General features: G+C 41.0%; 1 protein-coding gene across 2 annotated transcripts in view; it reads right to left on the reverse strand.

Moving 5' to 3' along the window:
* Positions 1-15,306, reverse strand: part of FCRL2 (Fc receptor-like 2) — a 29,459-nt gene extending 14,153 nt beyond the window's left edge. For both annotated transcript variants that reach the window (XM_011969339.1, XM_011969338.1), the window contains exons 1-7: positions 15,217-15,306; positions 13,951-13,971; positions 8,544-8,801; positions 8,002-8,286; positions 6,639-6,926; positions 5,454-5,732; positions 5,078-5,194 (exon numbers count right to left, since the gene is read on the reverse strand). In XM_011969339.1, the coding sequence (XP_011824729.1) occupies positions 5,078-5,194; positions 5,454-5,732; positions 6,639-6,926; positions 8,002-8,286; positions 8,544-8,801; positions 13,951-13,971; positions 15,217-15,247 (1,279 nt within the window). In that variant the 5' untranslated portion in view covers positions 15,248-15,306. The remainder of the gene's footprint in view (positions 1-5,077; positions 5,195-5,453; positions 5,733-6,638; positions 6,927-8,001; positions 8,287-8,543; positions 8,802-13,950; positions 13,972-15,216) is intronic.
* Between the last annotated feature and the right edge of the window lie 3,734 nt (positions 15,307-19,040).

The following is a 19,040-nucleotide window of genomic DNA, read 5'->3' on the forward strand; positions in this document are numbered from 1 at the left end:
AGGAAGGAAGGGAGGAAGGGAGGAAGGGAAGAAGTCAGGAAGGAAGGAAGGAAGGGAGGGAGGGAAGGAAGGGCTGCCTATTTGGTATCATGCTGATTACCTGGGTGACAAAATTATCTGTATACCAAACCTGCAACACAACTAATTTACCCATGTAACAAACCTGCACATGTACCTCTTGAACCTAAAATAAATGTTGGAAGTAAAAAATAAAATAAAATACTGGCTTAAATGTTTACTATGTGGAAGAAAATTAATGAGTGTCCAAAGTTTATTTCACCTGTTGTAGTAGATAAGCATAAGAAAGCATTTTACAAGAGCTTCAAAGCTATCATTGAGATTCTGATGTGCCCCATGTTTGTCCTGTATCTGATAGGTTAAAATAAATAACACCTTACTGACATAGGTGAAACTTATGCGAAGAGAATAGGTAAAGCCAGGAGGTGCAACAAAGTTAGGTTTCAGGCTTAGTAGATATAGGTTCTGGTCTGACCTCTACTGGCTGAGTGACCACAGAAAAAAACCTACTTAAATTCCCCAAGATTGTTAGACATAGAAAATAAGATACTTAGGTTGGGAGTGGTGGCTCACACCTATAATCCCATCACTTTGGGAGGCTGAGCCAGGCAGATAGCATGAGCTCAGGAATTCGAGACCAGCCTGGGCAACATGGTAAAACCCCATCTTTACAAAAAAATTAGGTGGGCATGGTGACATGGGCCTGTAGTTTCAGCTACTCAGGAGACTGATGTGGAGGGTGGTTTGAGCCTGGGAGATCGAGACTGCGTGAACCAAGATCGTGCCACTGCACTCCAGCCTTGGCAACAGAGCAAGACCTTGTCTCCCCAAAAGGATACACTTAAAAATAACTTGATAATTACAGATAATATATGTAAACCTGCCATATGTGGTTGACACAATAATTGGGTCATTGGTAATTTTTTTTGAATTGCGAAATAGTAATAGGGCTCTCAGTATGACAAATCACTCTGATTTATCTAAATTCTTGACATTAAAAATAATATGTTACAAAAACAAATAGTCATGCTGAAAATGTGAAAAACACGGCAGCTTAAGGAATATGTTGGTTGTAAAAGGTAGATGCCTTCAAACTTCCAGTAGTGGTTACTGAATGCATTTGAACCAAATCTACTAAGGACAACTAGAAAAACTGGGCAAAAGAGTTTTAAAGTCTGTTTACAAGCATTGAAGTGGTAATAAGATAGTGAAGACTTGCGTAGACAAGAGAGCAGAGAGGATCAGAAAGCGTGAGGACAAGCCCACCCAGCATGATTTTGCCCTTCCTCTGACCATGCCAGAGCACACAGAATGGGGGCCAGGGAATTGCCCAGCCCAGTGCACCACGATGGCACCTAACACTCTTCCAGGGGACCTGAGGTTGGGCTTACCAATTCTGCCACTATCACCACAACTGATACCTACCCGCATGCACCATCTGCAGGTCTGGAGTCTGACCTGCCCAGCCTATCACAGCCACTACCAACACCAGTATGCACTGTTTGGGACTCAGAGGGTGGACCTGCCACTGCCATTGCCCAAACCATGCTGGCTGCCCAGGGGCCTGAGAATCCTTTCACCTTCCTGGCCCAGCATTGCCACTTCGGGTATGTGACTAAGTCACTTGGAGGACCAAGAATTGGCACATTTTTTTTAACATTTTTATTCAAATTATTGGGGTACCAGATGGCAAAGACAGAGTGAAAAGGTTAGAAAACCTATTAAACAAAATAATAGAAGAAAACTTCCAAAGTCTAGCAAGAGATTTAGACATCCAGATACAAAACCTCTTAGATCCCCAAGCAGATACAATGCAAAAAGGTTTTTCCATGGCACATTATAATAAAACAGTCTGAAGTCAAATACAAGGACAGAATTTTTTAAATGGCAAGGGAAAAGCCTCTAGTCACCTATAAAGAAAAACAAAACAAAACAAAACAGAAACACACTCCAACCTTCCAGGCCAAGAGAGAATGAGATGAAATATTCAAAGTGCTAAAATGAATAAAGTGCCAGTGAAGGAAACCAAATCCAGCAAAATACTCTTCATAAATAAGGAGAAATAAAACCTTTCCCAGACAAGCAAAAGTTGATGAAATTCATCACCACTAGCCCAGCCTTGCAAGAAATGCTTAAGGGAGTCCTAAACCTAAAAGCGAAAGGACAATACTTACCATCATGAAAATGCATAGGTATAGCCAGGAGGTGCAACAAAGTTAGGCTTGGTAGTCAGGTACTGACTGAATAAGCATTGCAAACCACTTCAATTGTTAGATGTAGAAAATACACACTAAGAGAAAAAACAACAAGGAATACACAAAACAACCAGACAACAATTAATATGACAGGAAGAAAACTTTACATATCAATAATAACCTTGAATGTAAATTGATTAAATTCTTTACTTAAAATATACAGGCGGGGTGCGGTGGCTCACGCCTGTAATCCCAGCACTTTAGGAGGCCAGGGCGGGAGGATCATTTGAGGTCAGGAGTTCCAGACTAGCCTGGCCAACATGGTGAAACCGCGTCTTTACCAAAAATACAAAAAAATTAGCCAGGCGTGGTGGCAGGAGCCTGTAATCCTAGCTACTTGGGAGGCTGAGGCAGCAGAATCACTTGAACCCAAGAGGCAGAGGTTGCAGTGAGCCAAGATTGCGCCACACTCTGCACTCTAGCCTTGTGACAGAGCAAGACTCCACCTCAAAATAATTAATAAATAAATAAACAACAGTTAAAAAAAAAAAGACAAAAATAAAGGGATCAATACAGCAAGAGGTTATAGATGATATATATGTACTTAACACCTGAGCACCCAGATTCATAAAGTAAATATTACTTAAAAAAGAGAGATAGACTTTGATACAATAATAGCGGGGTAATTCAACACTTCACTCTTTGCATTAGACAGATCATTCGAATAGTAAATCAACAAAGAAACATTGAAATTAAACTGCACTTTAGACCAAATAGCCTTAACAGGCATTTATAGAACATTTTGTTTACATTTACAGAATATACATTTTTCTCACTTATACATGGAACAGTCTCCATAATAGACCATATGTTAGGCCACAAAACAAGTCCCAACAAATTATTAAAATCAAAATCATATCAAGTATCTTCTGAGACCACAAGGATATGAAACTAGAAATCAATACCAAGATAAATTTTGAAAACTGTACAAATAAGTGGAAATTAAACAACATGCTCCTAAACAACCATTGGGTCAATGAAGACATTAAGATGGAAATCAAAAATATCTGAAACAAATTAATATGAAAATGTAACATACTAAAACCTGTGGGATACAGCAAAAGTAGTGCTAAGAGGAAAGTTTACAGCAATAAACAACTACGTCAAAAAAGTAGAAAGAATTCAAATTAGCAATCTAATGAAGTACCTCAAGGAACTAGAAAACCAAGAACAAACTAAATTAAAAATTAGCAAAAGGAAAGAAATGATAACAGAGCAGAACTAAATTAAATAGAAACTAAAAAAAAAAAATACAAAGGATCAATAAAACAAAAGTTGGTCCTTTGAAAAGAAAAACAAAATTGATAAACTGCTAGCTAGACTAACCAAGAAAAGAAGACCCCAATAAACATAATCAGAAATGAAAAAGCAGACATTACAACTGACACCAAATAAAAAAAAATCATCAGAGATTATTGCAAATAAACAGGAAAACCTACAAGAGATGGATAAATTCCTGGAAACAGACAATTTACCAAGATTGAATCAGACAGAAATAGAAAACCTGAGTAAACCAATAATGAGTGGCAAGATTGAACCATTAATAATCAGCTTCCTAACAAAGAAAAGTCGAGGACTGGATGGATTTACTGCCAAATTCTACCAAATGTATAAAGAATTAATACAAATCCTCCTCAAACCATTCCAAAAAAAATTGGAGAGGGGAATTCTCTCTAACCCATTCTACAAGGATAGAATTACCCTGATACCAAAATCAGACATGAATACAATCAAAAAAGAAAACTACAGGCCAATATCCCTGATGAACATAGACACAAAAATCTTCAACAAAAGATGGAGAGGGGCGCAGGGAGAAAAACCTAACTTCTGAAATCATTTGTTCCATGGAGCATTTACTGATTGCAGAGAGAACACCAAGAGTCTTGTGCTTTTGACAGTGTTTTGGGGTTTGGAGACATAGCAGTTTCGAACTCATGGTGTTATATGTGGAAATTTTAAAAATATGGTTTAAAATTCTTTGACAGTTCTCCCATTTAGAGATGAAGTCTGTGCCCTCTCCACTGATACCTGGGCAAGTTTGAAGCACCAGGACATAATAAAATTGCCGTAGAAGTGACACAACATCATACTTTTTGGAATTCATTGATTAAATGTATTGCAGCTTCATTATCACACTTGCTTTTTGGAGCCTGAACCAACATGTTAAAAATTTGACTACTTTAAGGTCATCATGCTGTGAGGAAATCCAGGCCATGTTGAGAGGCTGCATATATGTGCTCTAGTTGACTCTTAGCTGAAATTGCAAACTATAGCCGGCATCAGCGGCCAGACATATGGGTAAAGATGGCTTCTTATGGTCTATATCATGGATCCAAGAATTCAAGGAGTCATTGCTCTTTTCATAAAGAAGGTGGCTAATAAGAAATGGATAAATAAAAAGAAAAAAGAGCACATTAAATTGTTTGCGTTCCTTTAAATCTGGCTCCTTACTCCATTTTGCTCTGTTGTACATAAGCTAATTATACCAGTTGAAAGTTGCTAAATGGCAATTAAAAATTAGACTTTTTAATTTAAAAGTCAAGCATGGAGGGAATGTGTAAATAATTTAATCTCAAGTGACTATGCACGGGGAACAACGACATATTGTATAATTAGCAGTATGACCACATTGAGCATTGCACAGAGTCTTGCAGAATTGTGAAGCATAAAAAGAAATTATTGGATTTTGGAGCGTTTTCTTTTCTTTCTTTCTTTCTTTTTTTTTTTTTTTTTTGTAATTTCAATCTGTATCAGTAGTGGAAAGGTCAGAGCAAAATATGGAAAATCCAAATAGTAGATACAACCTGATATCTTGTGGAACAAGGAATACAACAGCAAAGCAACACCAATGAAAACAAGGACACCAAACAGTCCCCAGAGAACTCCAGCTGTCATGAGGTCTCTTCTATGGCCATCAGGTCCTAAGGAAAGAAAGCAGTGCTTCAGCCCCAGAGGTTAAAGACTTGGGCCCTTCATATAAATGCTATATAGGGATGGTAAATACAAATTCATGTAAGAGATCATTGAAGTGGAGTCTGTACTCTTCAGGTTGGTGTGGGGAGAAGAGAAGCAACTGGACGCTGAGATCACGTTCTCCCTCTTCACACACAGCAGACATCTCCAGGCTGGTGAGACACAGCCATTGTCACCAAACTCTGTATCCAGGTAACACCTACCCACCTGAGATGGAGACTGGCACTGCCTCACTGTGCTGGGCCCCCAGGCCATTGTCAGCCTCACAGGAGTAGTTTCCAGAATGTTCTGCAGTCAGAGAGAGGTTGAAGGAGGCCCCTCCTCCAGAGGGGGCCGAGCTGTTCCCCAGGGTGACATCCTCACGATAAAATCGGTACAGGATTGGGGGAGAGCCTCTCAGGGCCTCACAGTGAAGCTCCAGCAGGTCCCCCACTGCAGTCTGGGCCCCAGGAGACCTGAGGGTGAGGACGGGGCGAGACACTGGAACTGACAGACACAGAGGGGCTATCAGAAAAGATTTGTGATGCTGCAATAGATTCACAAACTGCCATCCTGCAGGCTCAGCAAAGGGCCTGGCCCTGTGGCTGTTGCATACTTTCCATTCTCACATTTCCACTAAAACAGTTAGAGGTAATTTTCTCAACAATATATTTAGATGTTTGAGGGGAATATTAGTTCTGGGTGCTGCCTACAGACACGGTCATCTGCTGTTCTCATCTGATTGTTTTCCTGTGCCCATCCAGCTCCCTTCATATTTCTTTTTTTTTTTTTTTTTATTCTATAATTTTTTATTAGGAAATAATTGTGAGATTTCTATAATATTATAGTTGTTCCTGGGAAAATTGATACATAAGAGCATTTCTAAGCATATATTTAGGTATGTTTGTTCAGCCCAGTTCAGGACTGTAGGACTGGGTTAGAACGAAAACGGCTACTTGGTTACACCACCAGGTAATTTTCCACACCAGTAAATCACCAATAACATGGCTCCAAATGTCTCCCTTTGGGTGCAGTTTCGGCAAGCTAGAAACACTCTAATCACTCTGAAGGAGATGACATAAAATGAAGCCGGTTGTTACCACTGTGAACCTTTTAGATCCATGATACTTCCTGGCCCAGAGCCCAAAGGTTTCATGTAATAGGTGTTTTATTATCCTATTTTAGGAGTGCAAGAATGCTTTTGCTTCATAATCAATTACAGCCCTCTTTATATTTCCTTCTACAAAAAGAAACAGGTCAGCAGTCTAACCTGCAAGGGTAACCCATTTTCAAATTGCTTTTGGTTCTCCACAACACTAATCCCTGGGGCCTCCTGAAATTTCCTCAGAACTTCTGTGTACCATGACCTTGGTTTGGGAATTTCTGGAAAATATGAATGAGAGTATCACTCACTTCTCACAGGGATATTCACCACTTTGCTCTGGATAGACTCATGGCCGTTGTCAGCTCTACAGTAATATTTGCCGGCATCACTCTCCTTCACAGCTGGGATCTCCAGCTCTGCTGACAAGGAATGCTGGGTTTTCATTCCCAGACTGGTTCCTGTGGCCTCTCTGTACCAGGAGAATGTGACATTTCCTGTACCCGCAGTCACTGAGCAGAGCAAGATCAGTTTTTGTCCTTCAGTCACCTGTCCCCCGGGGGCCCGGGTCTCCAAGCTTACGTTAGAGATGGGGATTCCTAGATGGATATAAGATAACAGGTGAGAACTCTAAGGGAAACTCTGGCGACAGAGTTTGACTGATTCCATTCTCTAATGCAAGGAGTGGGAATGTGGATATTGTATAGATAATCCATCATAAGCATTCACATGGAGGTAGGGAATCTATAACAATTATCCTTGAGGAATGTGGATAAAGATATTTGTATGTCCTAACCCTGGCCAGTTTCATGGGTAGTAATATTTAAAGAATTTGTGATGGATCAGCCACTCCATGGGACAGGAAACTGTTCAATTTTTTGGATGAGTCACAGACACCTGTTGCGCAGAATATAGAGGGGCACTGATATCTTCAGTCCTGCCTTGGAAAAGTCATTATTCCTAACCAACAGTCCCAATAATAATTCCTCTATCATTCTTAATTTCAAGGTTCAACCAAATACAACTTCTCCTCTGACCACTCTGCTGATTCACATCTGCTTTTCCTGATGCTTCAGGTAGTACTATATGTTTATATATATATAAATGTGTGTATATATATATGTAATCTTCCTTTTTTGTTGTTAAGTAATATTCACTGATCAAACCTTCATTGGTCACTGACTGTATGCCTGGGCATTTAGTAGTGGGTGGGGCACTTCAAAAGGCAAACCACCCTTTATATATACATATATATGTATACATATATGTGTATACATATATATATATGTAGCACCACATTGTCTTCTAGTAAGTCAATTTGTGTTGCAATCTCATCATGTGGAGACATTTGGAGAGCCATTAGACAGCAGGTGGTTTGCCTTTTGAAGTGCCCCACCCACTACTAAATGCCAAGGCATACAGTCAGTGATCAATGAAGGCTTGATCAATGAATATTACTTAACTAACAACAAAAAAGAAAGATTATAAACGGCTTAGTCCGTTTCTGATTCTTATGCAGTAGGAAGCCAGGAGCAATCTGGAGGGGTTTTCTAGCTTAATTTTCACTTTCCTAAAGGACAGGAGTTGAACAAAGAAACAAAAAGACTAGTAGTTCAAGCTGAAGCTACAACACTCCTATCTTTTTTCTCCAGGCTCAGCTTCACTGATACTTGCTTTGCACGTGAATCTGGGATTGCAGGCTCTGTTTTCTGATCCTGTGAGTCACCGTTTCTGCCTCACACCAGTAAGACCCTGTGTCTTCACTCCACATGGCAGGAATCTGGAGCTCCGGGGAGCTGCTCCATCTTGACCCCAGGACCTGATTTTCTCTGAAGAAGCAGAACTGGAGTTGAACATCCAGCCTCTGTGGAGAGAGCTGGGTCTCACATTTCAGGCTCACTGGACCCCCTTCGATGGGCTGGAAGGAGCTGGCTGTCAGCACAGGGTGTTGAAAGAGCTCTAGAGAGACGGATCACAATAGTCCCCAAAGCAGTGAGAGCTAAGATTCCTGCTGAAAAGCCCCTGGTAAGAAGCAACCTCAGCAAACTGGACATTCAGAGCCAGACACCTCTCACCCATCATGACTCCCATGATGGTCGAACCACAAGCACTCCCGTCTATATCTGGCCCATGAGCAACTTTCCCCTACCAAGTACCCACCCTGCTTGCTGCCATGGTCTCTTACCCAGCCCATCCCACAGAAGTGAGGGTTTTACCTTGGACTTTTATCTTTACTATATTTGAACGTTTATCCCACAAAAAGATGTTTCCTTTGGTACTACAGAAATAGTTACCACTGTCACTTAAAACTGCACTTTGGATAAGGAAATCTGAGACTTTTTTGAAAACAGATAACTCTTTGTTATCCTTGTGGTAAGTCATCTTCTGAATTTTCCAGTTCTCTACTCCCTGGCATTTCAGAACTATGCTGTCTCCTTCGAAGACAGAAGAGGGCGCCACAAGGGTCAGCAAATCTGCAAGAGAAGGAGGGAAACTGGATTTGCAATTCCTGCAGAGAACCCAGACAGACTCCATTGGCAGTGAGGTGGTCTCGGGCATAGCTTCTACTTCTTTAGATAAGGTGGAGGTTTCAATCCATGCCTTAATAACTGAGAGTTTCATCCCATGTTTCCTGAGGGGATATCTTAGCTTGTACTGCTATCACAAAATTCCACAAACTGAGTGGCTTATCAGTAACAGAGATTTATTTCTCACAGTTCTGGAGGCTGAAAGTCTGAGGTCAGGGTGCCAGCATTGTCAGGTTGTGGTGATGGCCATCTTCTAGGCTGCATACTGCCAACTTTTCTCTACACTCACATAGTGGAAAAAGAATCAGCTAACTCTCTGGCCTCTTCTTATAAAAGTGTTAGTCCTATTCACGAGCGTTCCACCCTCATGATCTTATTACCTCCCAAAGGTACCACCTACAAATACCATCACATTGGGATTAGGGTTTCAACATATGAATTTTAGGGAGATACAAACATTCAGTCTATTGCAGGGGTGTCAAGGTAAACATGGTTTTTTAATGTTCATGAAGGAGTGTTCTGACAAACTCCTCATCTTCAGCCTTCTCCATCAGTGACACCACACAGGGAAACCATTGCCCTCAGTGGGCACTTCATTTTCTCATGCCCCATACCTTCATCCAGCCCTCAGAACTCTACACTGTGTTATAAATTCAGGTCCCATGCCTCTCCTTGCCTCACCAAATAAAAACCATCAAGTAGTGTGGATTATTGGGAATAAGCCAGTTACTGGAATAAGATCCAGTATCTTTAATTATCTACTCGAATTCTCTACACAAATGCCTTCAGAAAATTTTTCTCATCCATTCAGAGAAGTAGAGATTATTTTTAATCCAAGGCTCAGTTCCTAGAGAAGGATCATATAAAGAAAAAAGCTATTGCCAAAGACAAATGTCCTCTCCAGAGGTTGCTTTCCTCAGATTGATCACAGGTTCTCTAATTTTGAACCTGTCACTTCATTTATTTATGGTACCAGACTATGTTTTGTGTCTATGACATCTTCATGATATTTTATGATTGTAGTAGAGGATTCTGGCCACAAAGTAAGGAATTAAGTTATATCTCAAATAAAAATCTTCCTTATCACTATTCGATTGTATCATGACTGTCAGATGTGTAGTAGAAGGAAGCAGAAGTCAATAACATAAGAGATGTGATGATTCATAAAATACTACTGCAGAGCTACAGCTAAAAAACCACAGGAAATCTGTGGCATTTGGAAGTATTTTTGGCAAAATGTATGGTTTGCTACTGGCTATTTCAACAGAATCAGAATTACCTGTTAGACATTGGGGAACAATCATCTGATTGTGTGTGTGTGTGTGTGTGTGTGTGTGTGTGTGTGTGTGTGTGTGTGTGTGTATAATTAGAAGGGCAGAAAAGGTGGGTTGGAGAAACAATTAACTTAATTCAAGACTTGTGCCCTCCTTTGCAAATGGATACTAGATTTCATGGAAACTCCACCGTGGGACTTGGAATCAAGCCAACTTTTAAACCACTGGTACAGTCTTCCTCCACAAAGAGGAAATATTCCTGTGGAGAACACCTCTGGGGATAGGAAGGGGAGTTATGATTAGTGACACTGTTGAAAAGGGCATGACAGGCAGCCTCACTGGCTCTGGCTGCCGCTGACAAAGTGAGACTTTGAGTTGGTCGTTAGGAATTATTCATATCCTCAAACTGCTTAGTAAGAGGCAGACTGCCCCAAGAGCAAGCCAGAGGATGCAGAGCAGTGAGGAACGGATGATCCTGAGTCCATAATGGCAGACCAGCAAGTGGGAGCAGCAGGGTGAGCCGACTTGCAGCTCTGAGAGGAATCCGCTGGGGAGAGATGCTAAAGCTCGGAGGCCTGGAAGTGAAGATGCAGCCAGAAAGAGTCATCATCACCACCAGGAGATACTGCTTGATTTCAGTTCTCACAACGTTTAACCTAATGGTGAAGAGCCAGATCACACTGTTTTGAATCCAAGTCTACTATTATTGGCTGTGTGATACTGGACAAAGCACTTTATTCTTTGGACCTTGGTTTTGTAACCAAGTATCCTGTTTTTCTAAGAAAAGAAAAAGAAGTATTTTTACCTTTTTCATGCAATTATAATTTTTACCTTCTCTCCATCATCCACTCCTTGCACTGAACGCGTATCTAGCTATGTGTTTACTTAAGAGGTTCCAGAGACAGAAACTCGAACCAGGTGCCTCTAGAACTCTCTCCCACCAGTAGCTTGCCTCAACTTACAACCTAGTTGTGCCCACACTGGTGCCAGCCAAATCACTTGACAGATGACATCCAAAGCAAGTCACGTAGACTGGCACCACCTCACTCCCTCCCCTGCATGCTGTTCACACCAAGTCTCCCTTTAAAAGCCCTTGCCTTCTGCCCCAGAAGTAGAAGTGGTACCCTCAAGGCAGAAGCCTGTACTGCTTCCCCTCAGCTAAGTTTTGGAATTAAAAAGTCACTTTCTTTCTACCAGATCTCTCTCTTATTCATTGGACTTTGCAAGCAGTGAGCAGCTGGACCTGTGTTCAGTTACAGTTTCTCATCTAAGAGATGGAACAACAAAGAGCATTTGCCTCTCATCAGGCTGCCTTAAGGATTCTGTGAGAGAAGCACACAATGGTGCTGGCATTTATGGACCACTCAGTGAGCCACAAATCTTCACAACCGTAGCGGGGGATGTCTTTGTTGCAGAAGCTAATGATGGCTGAGGAGGAATAAGAGGACATCATAACTGCACTTCAAGAGCAACTAAAATAATGGGTTTCAGGTCTGTGAGATGGGGTGGACTCGGGGATACTGAATAAATAAAGGTGACTTGAAGTCAAACCCCCTGAGAGTGATGTCCTACCTATGGGGTAGACATAAGTTGGTCCATAGTTTCATAGCAGGGAACCCCAAAGAGTCAGAATAGGGTTTGTGTGAGAGTTTGTATCCACTTGCTTCTAGCATGACTGTGACTGCTCCGATGCCAACCACCTGGCAGTTTGGAGGCCTCAACAGAAGAGTGCTGGCTCTACACTGGCTGTCATTGTGGTGCAACCTCAAGAGTTCTAATCTGTGTGCACCATTAGCAGAGTGCAAGGAGTCAGAGGCCCTAGAAAGGGAGGGCAACAAGTCTCAAAGCTGACTTGTTCATCCTCAGGGAGTTCCAAATCCTCCAGCAACTGGCTGAGAGTGGCTCTACCTGCAGAGGTGCCCAATAGAATCATGCTGACCCCCAGAGAGTACAGAGGAGAACTGCAGTGGAGGGACAACGGTAGGGGGCTGGGAGAACAGAGTAGTTCTCTGTAGAGCAAGTAAATAGGAGCACAAAGATTTAACTCAGAGCAAGATGTACAGGACTGAAGAGTTTTTTCACAAGTATTTCAGTGAAAAATATCTTTACCAGAGCAACAGCAACAAAAATCAAATGGTATTTCTCAGAGCTTTGCATGTGAGGGCAAGGTCGCAGGTGGTAAGTGCAGTGTATAGGTGGGGCTGAAAAGAGGAAATGGGATAGAAGACTGCGTTGAGGCAATGGATGGGGACAGAAAGACCTTTTCAGCTGCTCTGCTGAAAAGCAGGTTCAAACCTTGGAAGGGAGTGTATTTCTCAACAGACCAGAAACTTTTCTCTGGAGACAAGACTGGGGTTCAGAGGCCAAGTGACTGCCCCAGCCTGCATAGCAGGTATGTAGCAAAGCCATGATTTCAGTTTGTTCTTTCTGGCTATATAAGTCCTGCTCTTTCCAGTACATCATGCTGAACTAAGTTCTCTCTTACTCTCTTTGAAAAGAAAAGATCTCAAACTTCTGAAGAACATCTCAGTTTTCTGAGAAACTCTTGCTAAAGGAAAGGAAAGAGAATGAAGTGGCTGTTTCCCTGTTCTCTGAACGGTTGTAGGTGATTCACTTCAGGGAGCCTGCTGCCTTGGCACGATTCCACTAATGGTCAGAAACCTCCTGAGTATTAATAAAGGTTTCCTCTAATTTCCATCCAGACAGATAGTGGAGTGATGAGTATCACAGGGTGGGACTCCGGGACCGTATGTGGGACTGAATGAATGCAAGAGACCAAACTTTCTCCTGAGCAAGCTCCAGGTAGGACCCCTGAATGTCTCCCTGGACACTCTTGTTCCATTCAAGGTGAGACCGGGATCTACTTTTCCCCACACTGTTCCTTAGAGCAAAAAGAGCCCCTTCTACTTGGTAGCCAGCATTCAATGGGCAAGGGAACAATTCTCCCTTTCTTTAGATTTTGTCTTGGCTCATGTGAAGATTCTGTATATAGAATAGAATATTTTTCCCATTGACTTTCTTCACTGAGCACAGATTTAACTCAGAAAGAGTGAAATAAAATTAGCTTTATTTCACTCTTTATGATTAGAACAGTAATACATGTATTTTTTAAAAATCAAAACTAAATACTAATTCTAGAGCAGGGGTTGGCAAATTGTGGCCTGTGAGCTGGCCAACACTGTTTTGGTAAATAAAATGTTATTGGAACACTGACATCCTCATTCATTTACATATGGTCTATGGTTGTTTTCCTGCTACCACAGCAATGGCATTGAGTGGTTATGGCACACACCTGAAAAGCTTAGCCTATTTACTCTCTTGCCTTTTACAGGAAAAGCTTGCTGACTCCTGAGCTAGAGCTAGAGAAGCAATGAGGACACATGTTTATTCTGGCTCTGCAGAAGTTTGTATTTCTGACATATTCCTCTATAAATAACTGTTTTAAGAACTGTGAAAACATTCAGCATTCAGCCAGACGATAATGAGGTATTACAGTCCTATAGGCAGGAAAGTAGTTCTCTCCAAATTGTTCTTTTCTTCAATCTGCATGCTTTCTTTCAGATGTTACTGCCCTTCTTAAAACCAGGCTTTTAAAGAAGAGGCAAGCATGCAGGGTCTTGAGAAGGCTAGGTGGTACCTGGTCACCCAGACGTGCAAGCGGTGTTGGAAACAGATTGCGTGACCTCAGAATATGTCAGCCTAGAGGGCAGTAATATTAGGACATCTTCACAGGCTTTCCAGAGCCACCTCTATAGAATCCTGGGGTAGCTGGGTGACTGATATGCCAGAGACCAAGAACAACAAAGACAAGGAGGACTTACCTGCCTGTTCAGTGACTGCAGCTGTGAGGAGATGAAAAGCCAGAGATTAGCACACAGCATTTGCCCTCATAATTTATAAATTTACATTACTGTGGTAAATTGCTCAAAAACTTCTTTCCATTTTTCCTTTCTTTTCTATTTCCCTGATCTCTCATTACTAATAATTCAATCTCCTTCGAGCACATATCTAACTCATTAATTGTAGTCACAAGGCAAGTTGCAAACCCAACGCTTGACTAAAGGGATTGTCGAGAATACCCACATTGGATATTTAGTGACTCTCCTTGATTTCATTTTCCTTCCACCATCCCCACCACTCTGTCTCACACTCAGACTTTTCAAGTAGTAGATAGACATGACAACATGATCACAAAAGGCTCATCAGGAAACATACACTGTGAGAGTTCCAAGAAATCAATAAATCAGTCTCTTTCCTATGGCCATATTTCATGTTAGGGCCCTTTTATTCCAATAACAAATATTTATTTAGTGCTTACACAGCATAGAGAAAGGGATCTTATTTACTCTCTCACCCAGGCTGTAGTACAATGGTACAATCTTGGCTCACCACAACCTCCACCTCCCAGGTTCAAGCAATTCTCCTGCCTCAGCTTCCCGAGTAGCTGGAATTACTGGTGCCTATCACCACGCCCGGCTAATTTTTGTATTTCTAGTAGAGATGAGGTTTCACCATGATGGCCAGGGTGGTCTCGAACTCCTCACCTCAGGTGATCCACCCGCCTTGGCCTCCCAAGGTGCTTGGATTACAGGTATGAGCCTCCACACCCAGCCAGGAATCTTACTTTCTAGCAGCAGCTGTCATCTCCCTCATCGTCCACGATTAAACAGAGGAATATTAGCAAGGGGTCTCAATGCATCTGCTGAACCCAAATCTTATAGATAACAATTGAATAATCGGTGTTCATGGAGGAGAAGGGCAGTGCTAAATGCTAATATTATGAACATTTTACTATGAGAATATTATATTACTCAATGAGATCTAAGATACCAAAATAGCAATTCATGACCAGCAAATGGTAAAGTGGTCCACCTTGAACATTAAGCATTGTGCTTAATGCTTAATGGATGTGCTGCAATTTCACTGTCCTCAGCCTACTTCTTTGCATCTGCCTCTGAAGCCCAAGCTGCAGGCAGAACCTGAGCATCCCCACCAGTCCCGGGGCTCTGATAAAACCTCCGACCTTTCGGGAGCGGTAGACCTCATTCTGCTGCCACCTCACTTCTCAGTCAAATTATTGAACTCACCAAAGATGACCAGCAATGACCACAGCAGCATGAGGACCTAATCCAGCTATTTGAAAGGAGATGTACTCTTGGCTGCCAACTGGAGCCTCTGAGCAGGCGATGAAATGTGCCTTTCAGAATAGGTTTTGTATAATTAGCAAAAAAGGAAGTAGAATAGTGCCACAATGTTTAACCATTATCTTTGTCCTGGAAGGGCTAAATCAATCATAGCTGATCCTCTCAATGCCAGAGAACTTTTGTATCTTGACACTCATGATAATATCTGGCATTTACATATGGGTTGTAATGAGTCAGACACAATTCTAAGTGCCTCGTGCTAACAAAGTTATTTATTACCTTCAGCAAGTTACTGAAGTTGGCACTATCCCCTTTCACATGATGGAGGAAATTGAGGCACTAGTAAAAGTAAGTGTCTTAGTCCATTGGGGCTGCTCTAAAGAATACCTTAGACTGAGTAATTTATAAACAACATAAGTTTATCACTTATAGTTCAAGAGGCTGGGAGGCTTAAGATCAAGGCACCAGTAGATTCAGTGTCTGATGAGGGCCTGTTTCTCATAGATGGTGACTTCTATGTGTCTTCACATGATGGAAGGGGCAAAAAAGCTCCCTCAAGCCTCTTTTACAAGGACACTAATCCCTTTCGTAAGAGTTCCACCCTCATGACCCCTAAAGGGTCATGTAATAAAAGGTGGGTACCTTTTATTACTATTGCATTGAGGATTAAGTATCAACATAAGAATTTTGCCAGGACACAAACATTCAGACCACAGCAGCAAGTGAAATGACCGAGATCAGCATAGTCAATTTCTAGTAGTAACAGATCTGGGATTCAAACCCAGGCAGCCCAGTTCCACAGTCTGGCTCTTAAACGTTGTACCCTATTATCTTGGTATATTGCTTCTCAATGTTCTTAAAATAATAAGACCATTGTTTCAATAGCTCATATTTCTTAAGTAAAATTTTTCTTAGTCAATCGCTGACTTTCTAGAATGAGATTTTACTAAACTTCAAAACACTTGCACTATATTGCTGAAAACATTGCTATCTTTCTAATCTGTAATCAAAATATTGCCTATTTCTAAACTGCATTGCTTTTTGTACCCCAGGCTGATCCTAATATAGTTATCTCACACAAAGCAAAGCATGCGTTACGTCAACACCTATTATCACACTCACTTTGATCAGATGTAGTCCTGGTGGATGTTGTCTCATAAATGAACCTTATGCAGGATGAAACTCTAAACCACAGAATCACAGGTGCTTATAAATGAAGGACTGACTGAAAATATTCATAGACTCAGTGTTACCTGTTCAGGTACTTAACATTTACCTGAATACTTAACATTGAATTGTTAACAATTGAATATTTAACATTTTATTATATTTTCATGGTTTTACTTTGAGAAATGCTAATATTTATATGTGATGGTCATTAAAGCCTTGCTTATAATAATGTTAAAAGAAAATACTAAAAATATCTCACAAGGAGAGATGTATGTTAAAAATAAGTTACATGCCAAAATGCTGTGGAGAACCAAACAGCTGTTAAAATAATTCTGTGGAGTAATATTTAATAGCAAGATGTCTAGGATATATGATTAAAAAAAAAAGTGGGCCAGGCGCGGTGGCTCACACCTGTAATCCCAGAACTTTGGGAGGCGGAGGCGGGTGGATCACGAGGTCAGGAGATCAAGATCATCCTGGCTAACAAGGTGAAATCCTGTCTCTACTAAAAATACAAAAAATTAGCCAGACGTGGTGGCGGGCACCTGTTGTCCCAGCTACTCGGGAAGCTGAGGTAGGAGAATGGCGTGAACCCGGGAGGCAGAGCTTGCAGTGAGCCAAGATCGTGCCACTGCACTTCAGCCTGGGCGACAGAGCGAGACTCCATCTCAAAAAAAAAAAAAAAAAAGAAAGAAAAGAAAAAGAAAAAAGGAAAAAGTGACTATAGAGTGCACTTTATCTGCTGCACATCATCCCCCGCTCTCCAATAAAAAGTGTCTGAGACAATTAGCACCACAGAGTTACTGTAATTAAATCAAAAAAAATCTAATTAAAGCTGATTTTTACTTTCCTCATTTTGCTTATCTGTGTGTTCTAGTATTCTTACAATAAACATGTTATTTATGTACTTTTTAAAGACTCATAAAAAACTAGGTTTTATGGCCTCTCTCATCTTAAAGTGTTGAAAACAATACTACTTTAACTTTCTGCATAGGCAAATGGTTTGCATGTATTTGAAAGTACAAGTTACTCTTTCCCAGGACCAAAGCTAGTCACTGATCTTATCATCAGGTCTTGCCTACTGAATGGGTTACTAGGTGGCCTATAATTCCTTCCCATTCTGACCAATCTGGAAGCTATAGAAATTTTGTGGTTGGGAGGGAATTAAGGAAAGGAGTACAGAGAGGATCATGGAAAGGATGGTGGTGGATTGGTGGTAGGTACAAGTTTTTCATAGACATCAAGGAGATTTTTCAAAATATCCGTATCCCTTCACTGATTTCTATATACCTCTATGGAAATGTGGCCTCTTCAGTTAAGAATCAATATTTCTTAAGGTATTACCAAATGGTATGAGGTAAAATTCAGTTGGTATAAAAGGTGCAGGTGGAAAGCAGCAATAATGAGGTGGGTGGGCCACAGAGGAGGGAACATATCCTCTAAGATGGTTAACATGTTTCATGTGGGTGCTACTCTGTATTTGACAGATCACAGTAATTTACATGTGAATAGGGCATATCCTGAAAGCACAGCTAAACTTGAATGCACAGTAGGCACTGTGACCAGAGATTAAGAGGCTTAATAGACACTTGGGTGGCGGGGGAGGCTGGGGCAGGGGAAAGTAACTTAAAAATTAAGGCAATAGTGGCAGAAATAAAATTATGTGTTTGGAGGTTTGATCAAAGTGAGAGATAACAATACTTTTTGTGCAAGGATATTTTGCCACCAACAGGAGGGAGTCACAGGTATCAGAAAGAAGCAGCATTAGACATACATATAAATGCCTCTTGATCAACCAGGTAAACCCTTAACATGGAGATTCCACACGTGGTAACAAACTGAAGCCTATTCTGCCATACGCAGAGCAACAGTCATCTCTGTGAACCATGTTCAACGTCCTGAATGGAACACAAAGTACAGCGCCTAGTTGGGGCATGCCAGAACTGAGACAGAGACAAACGGAGCCTTCAAAAAACATGTCAGAATAAAACAAATCACACCTCTTACTTGATGAATTTGATTACTAGGACAGTTAGAGTGGGAAATTAAAAAATGAAACAGGTTAACTTCTAAGATCCCTAGATAACATCTTTTGAGCTTGGGGTTCCCAGGTTACTATGAGAGAATTAAATATCATAATATATGTGAATTACTTATCATAGTAATTGCTCCATAAATGGCAGTAGAAGTAGTCATAGTCATGGTCATCATCATTGTTATGGCAGCAGTGGTAGTAGCAGTTTTAATAATTACTATAATTACCTTGAGCAGCATGATATATCTTTGCTGAGCGGGGCTGTCCCTAATAATTTCCTGTCCAAGATAGTAACTAGATACTTTCTGAGTTCTACGGAGGTGATATTGATTGTTGAAGAACTTCTGGGACAGAACTGGTTAGACCAAATATTGTCTATGCAGACACTCTCTAATATAATTTAGACAGAGCCAGGCCCTTCTGCCCAGAAGATTTTTTACAATGAAATTTATTATTTCTAGAAGTCCACTAGGGCTCTGCATGGAGCAAATAGCATGAAAGAGAATTCAGACTGTTTAAATGCTTGGAAGCTAGTGGTCATTACCTTCATGGAAGATATGAA

Source organism: Mandrillus leucophaeus, unplaced genomic scaffold (assembly GCF_000951045.1).
Source record: "Mandrillus leucophaeus isolate KB7577 unplaced genomic scaffold, Mleu.le_1.0 Scaffold885, whole genome shotgun sequence".
NCBI lineage: Eukaryota > Metazoa > Chordata > Mammalia > Primates > Cercopithecidae > Mandrillus > Mandrillus leucophaeus.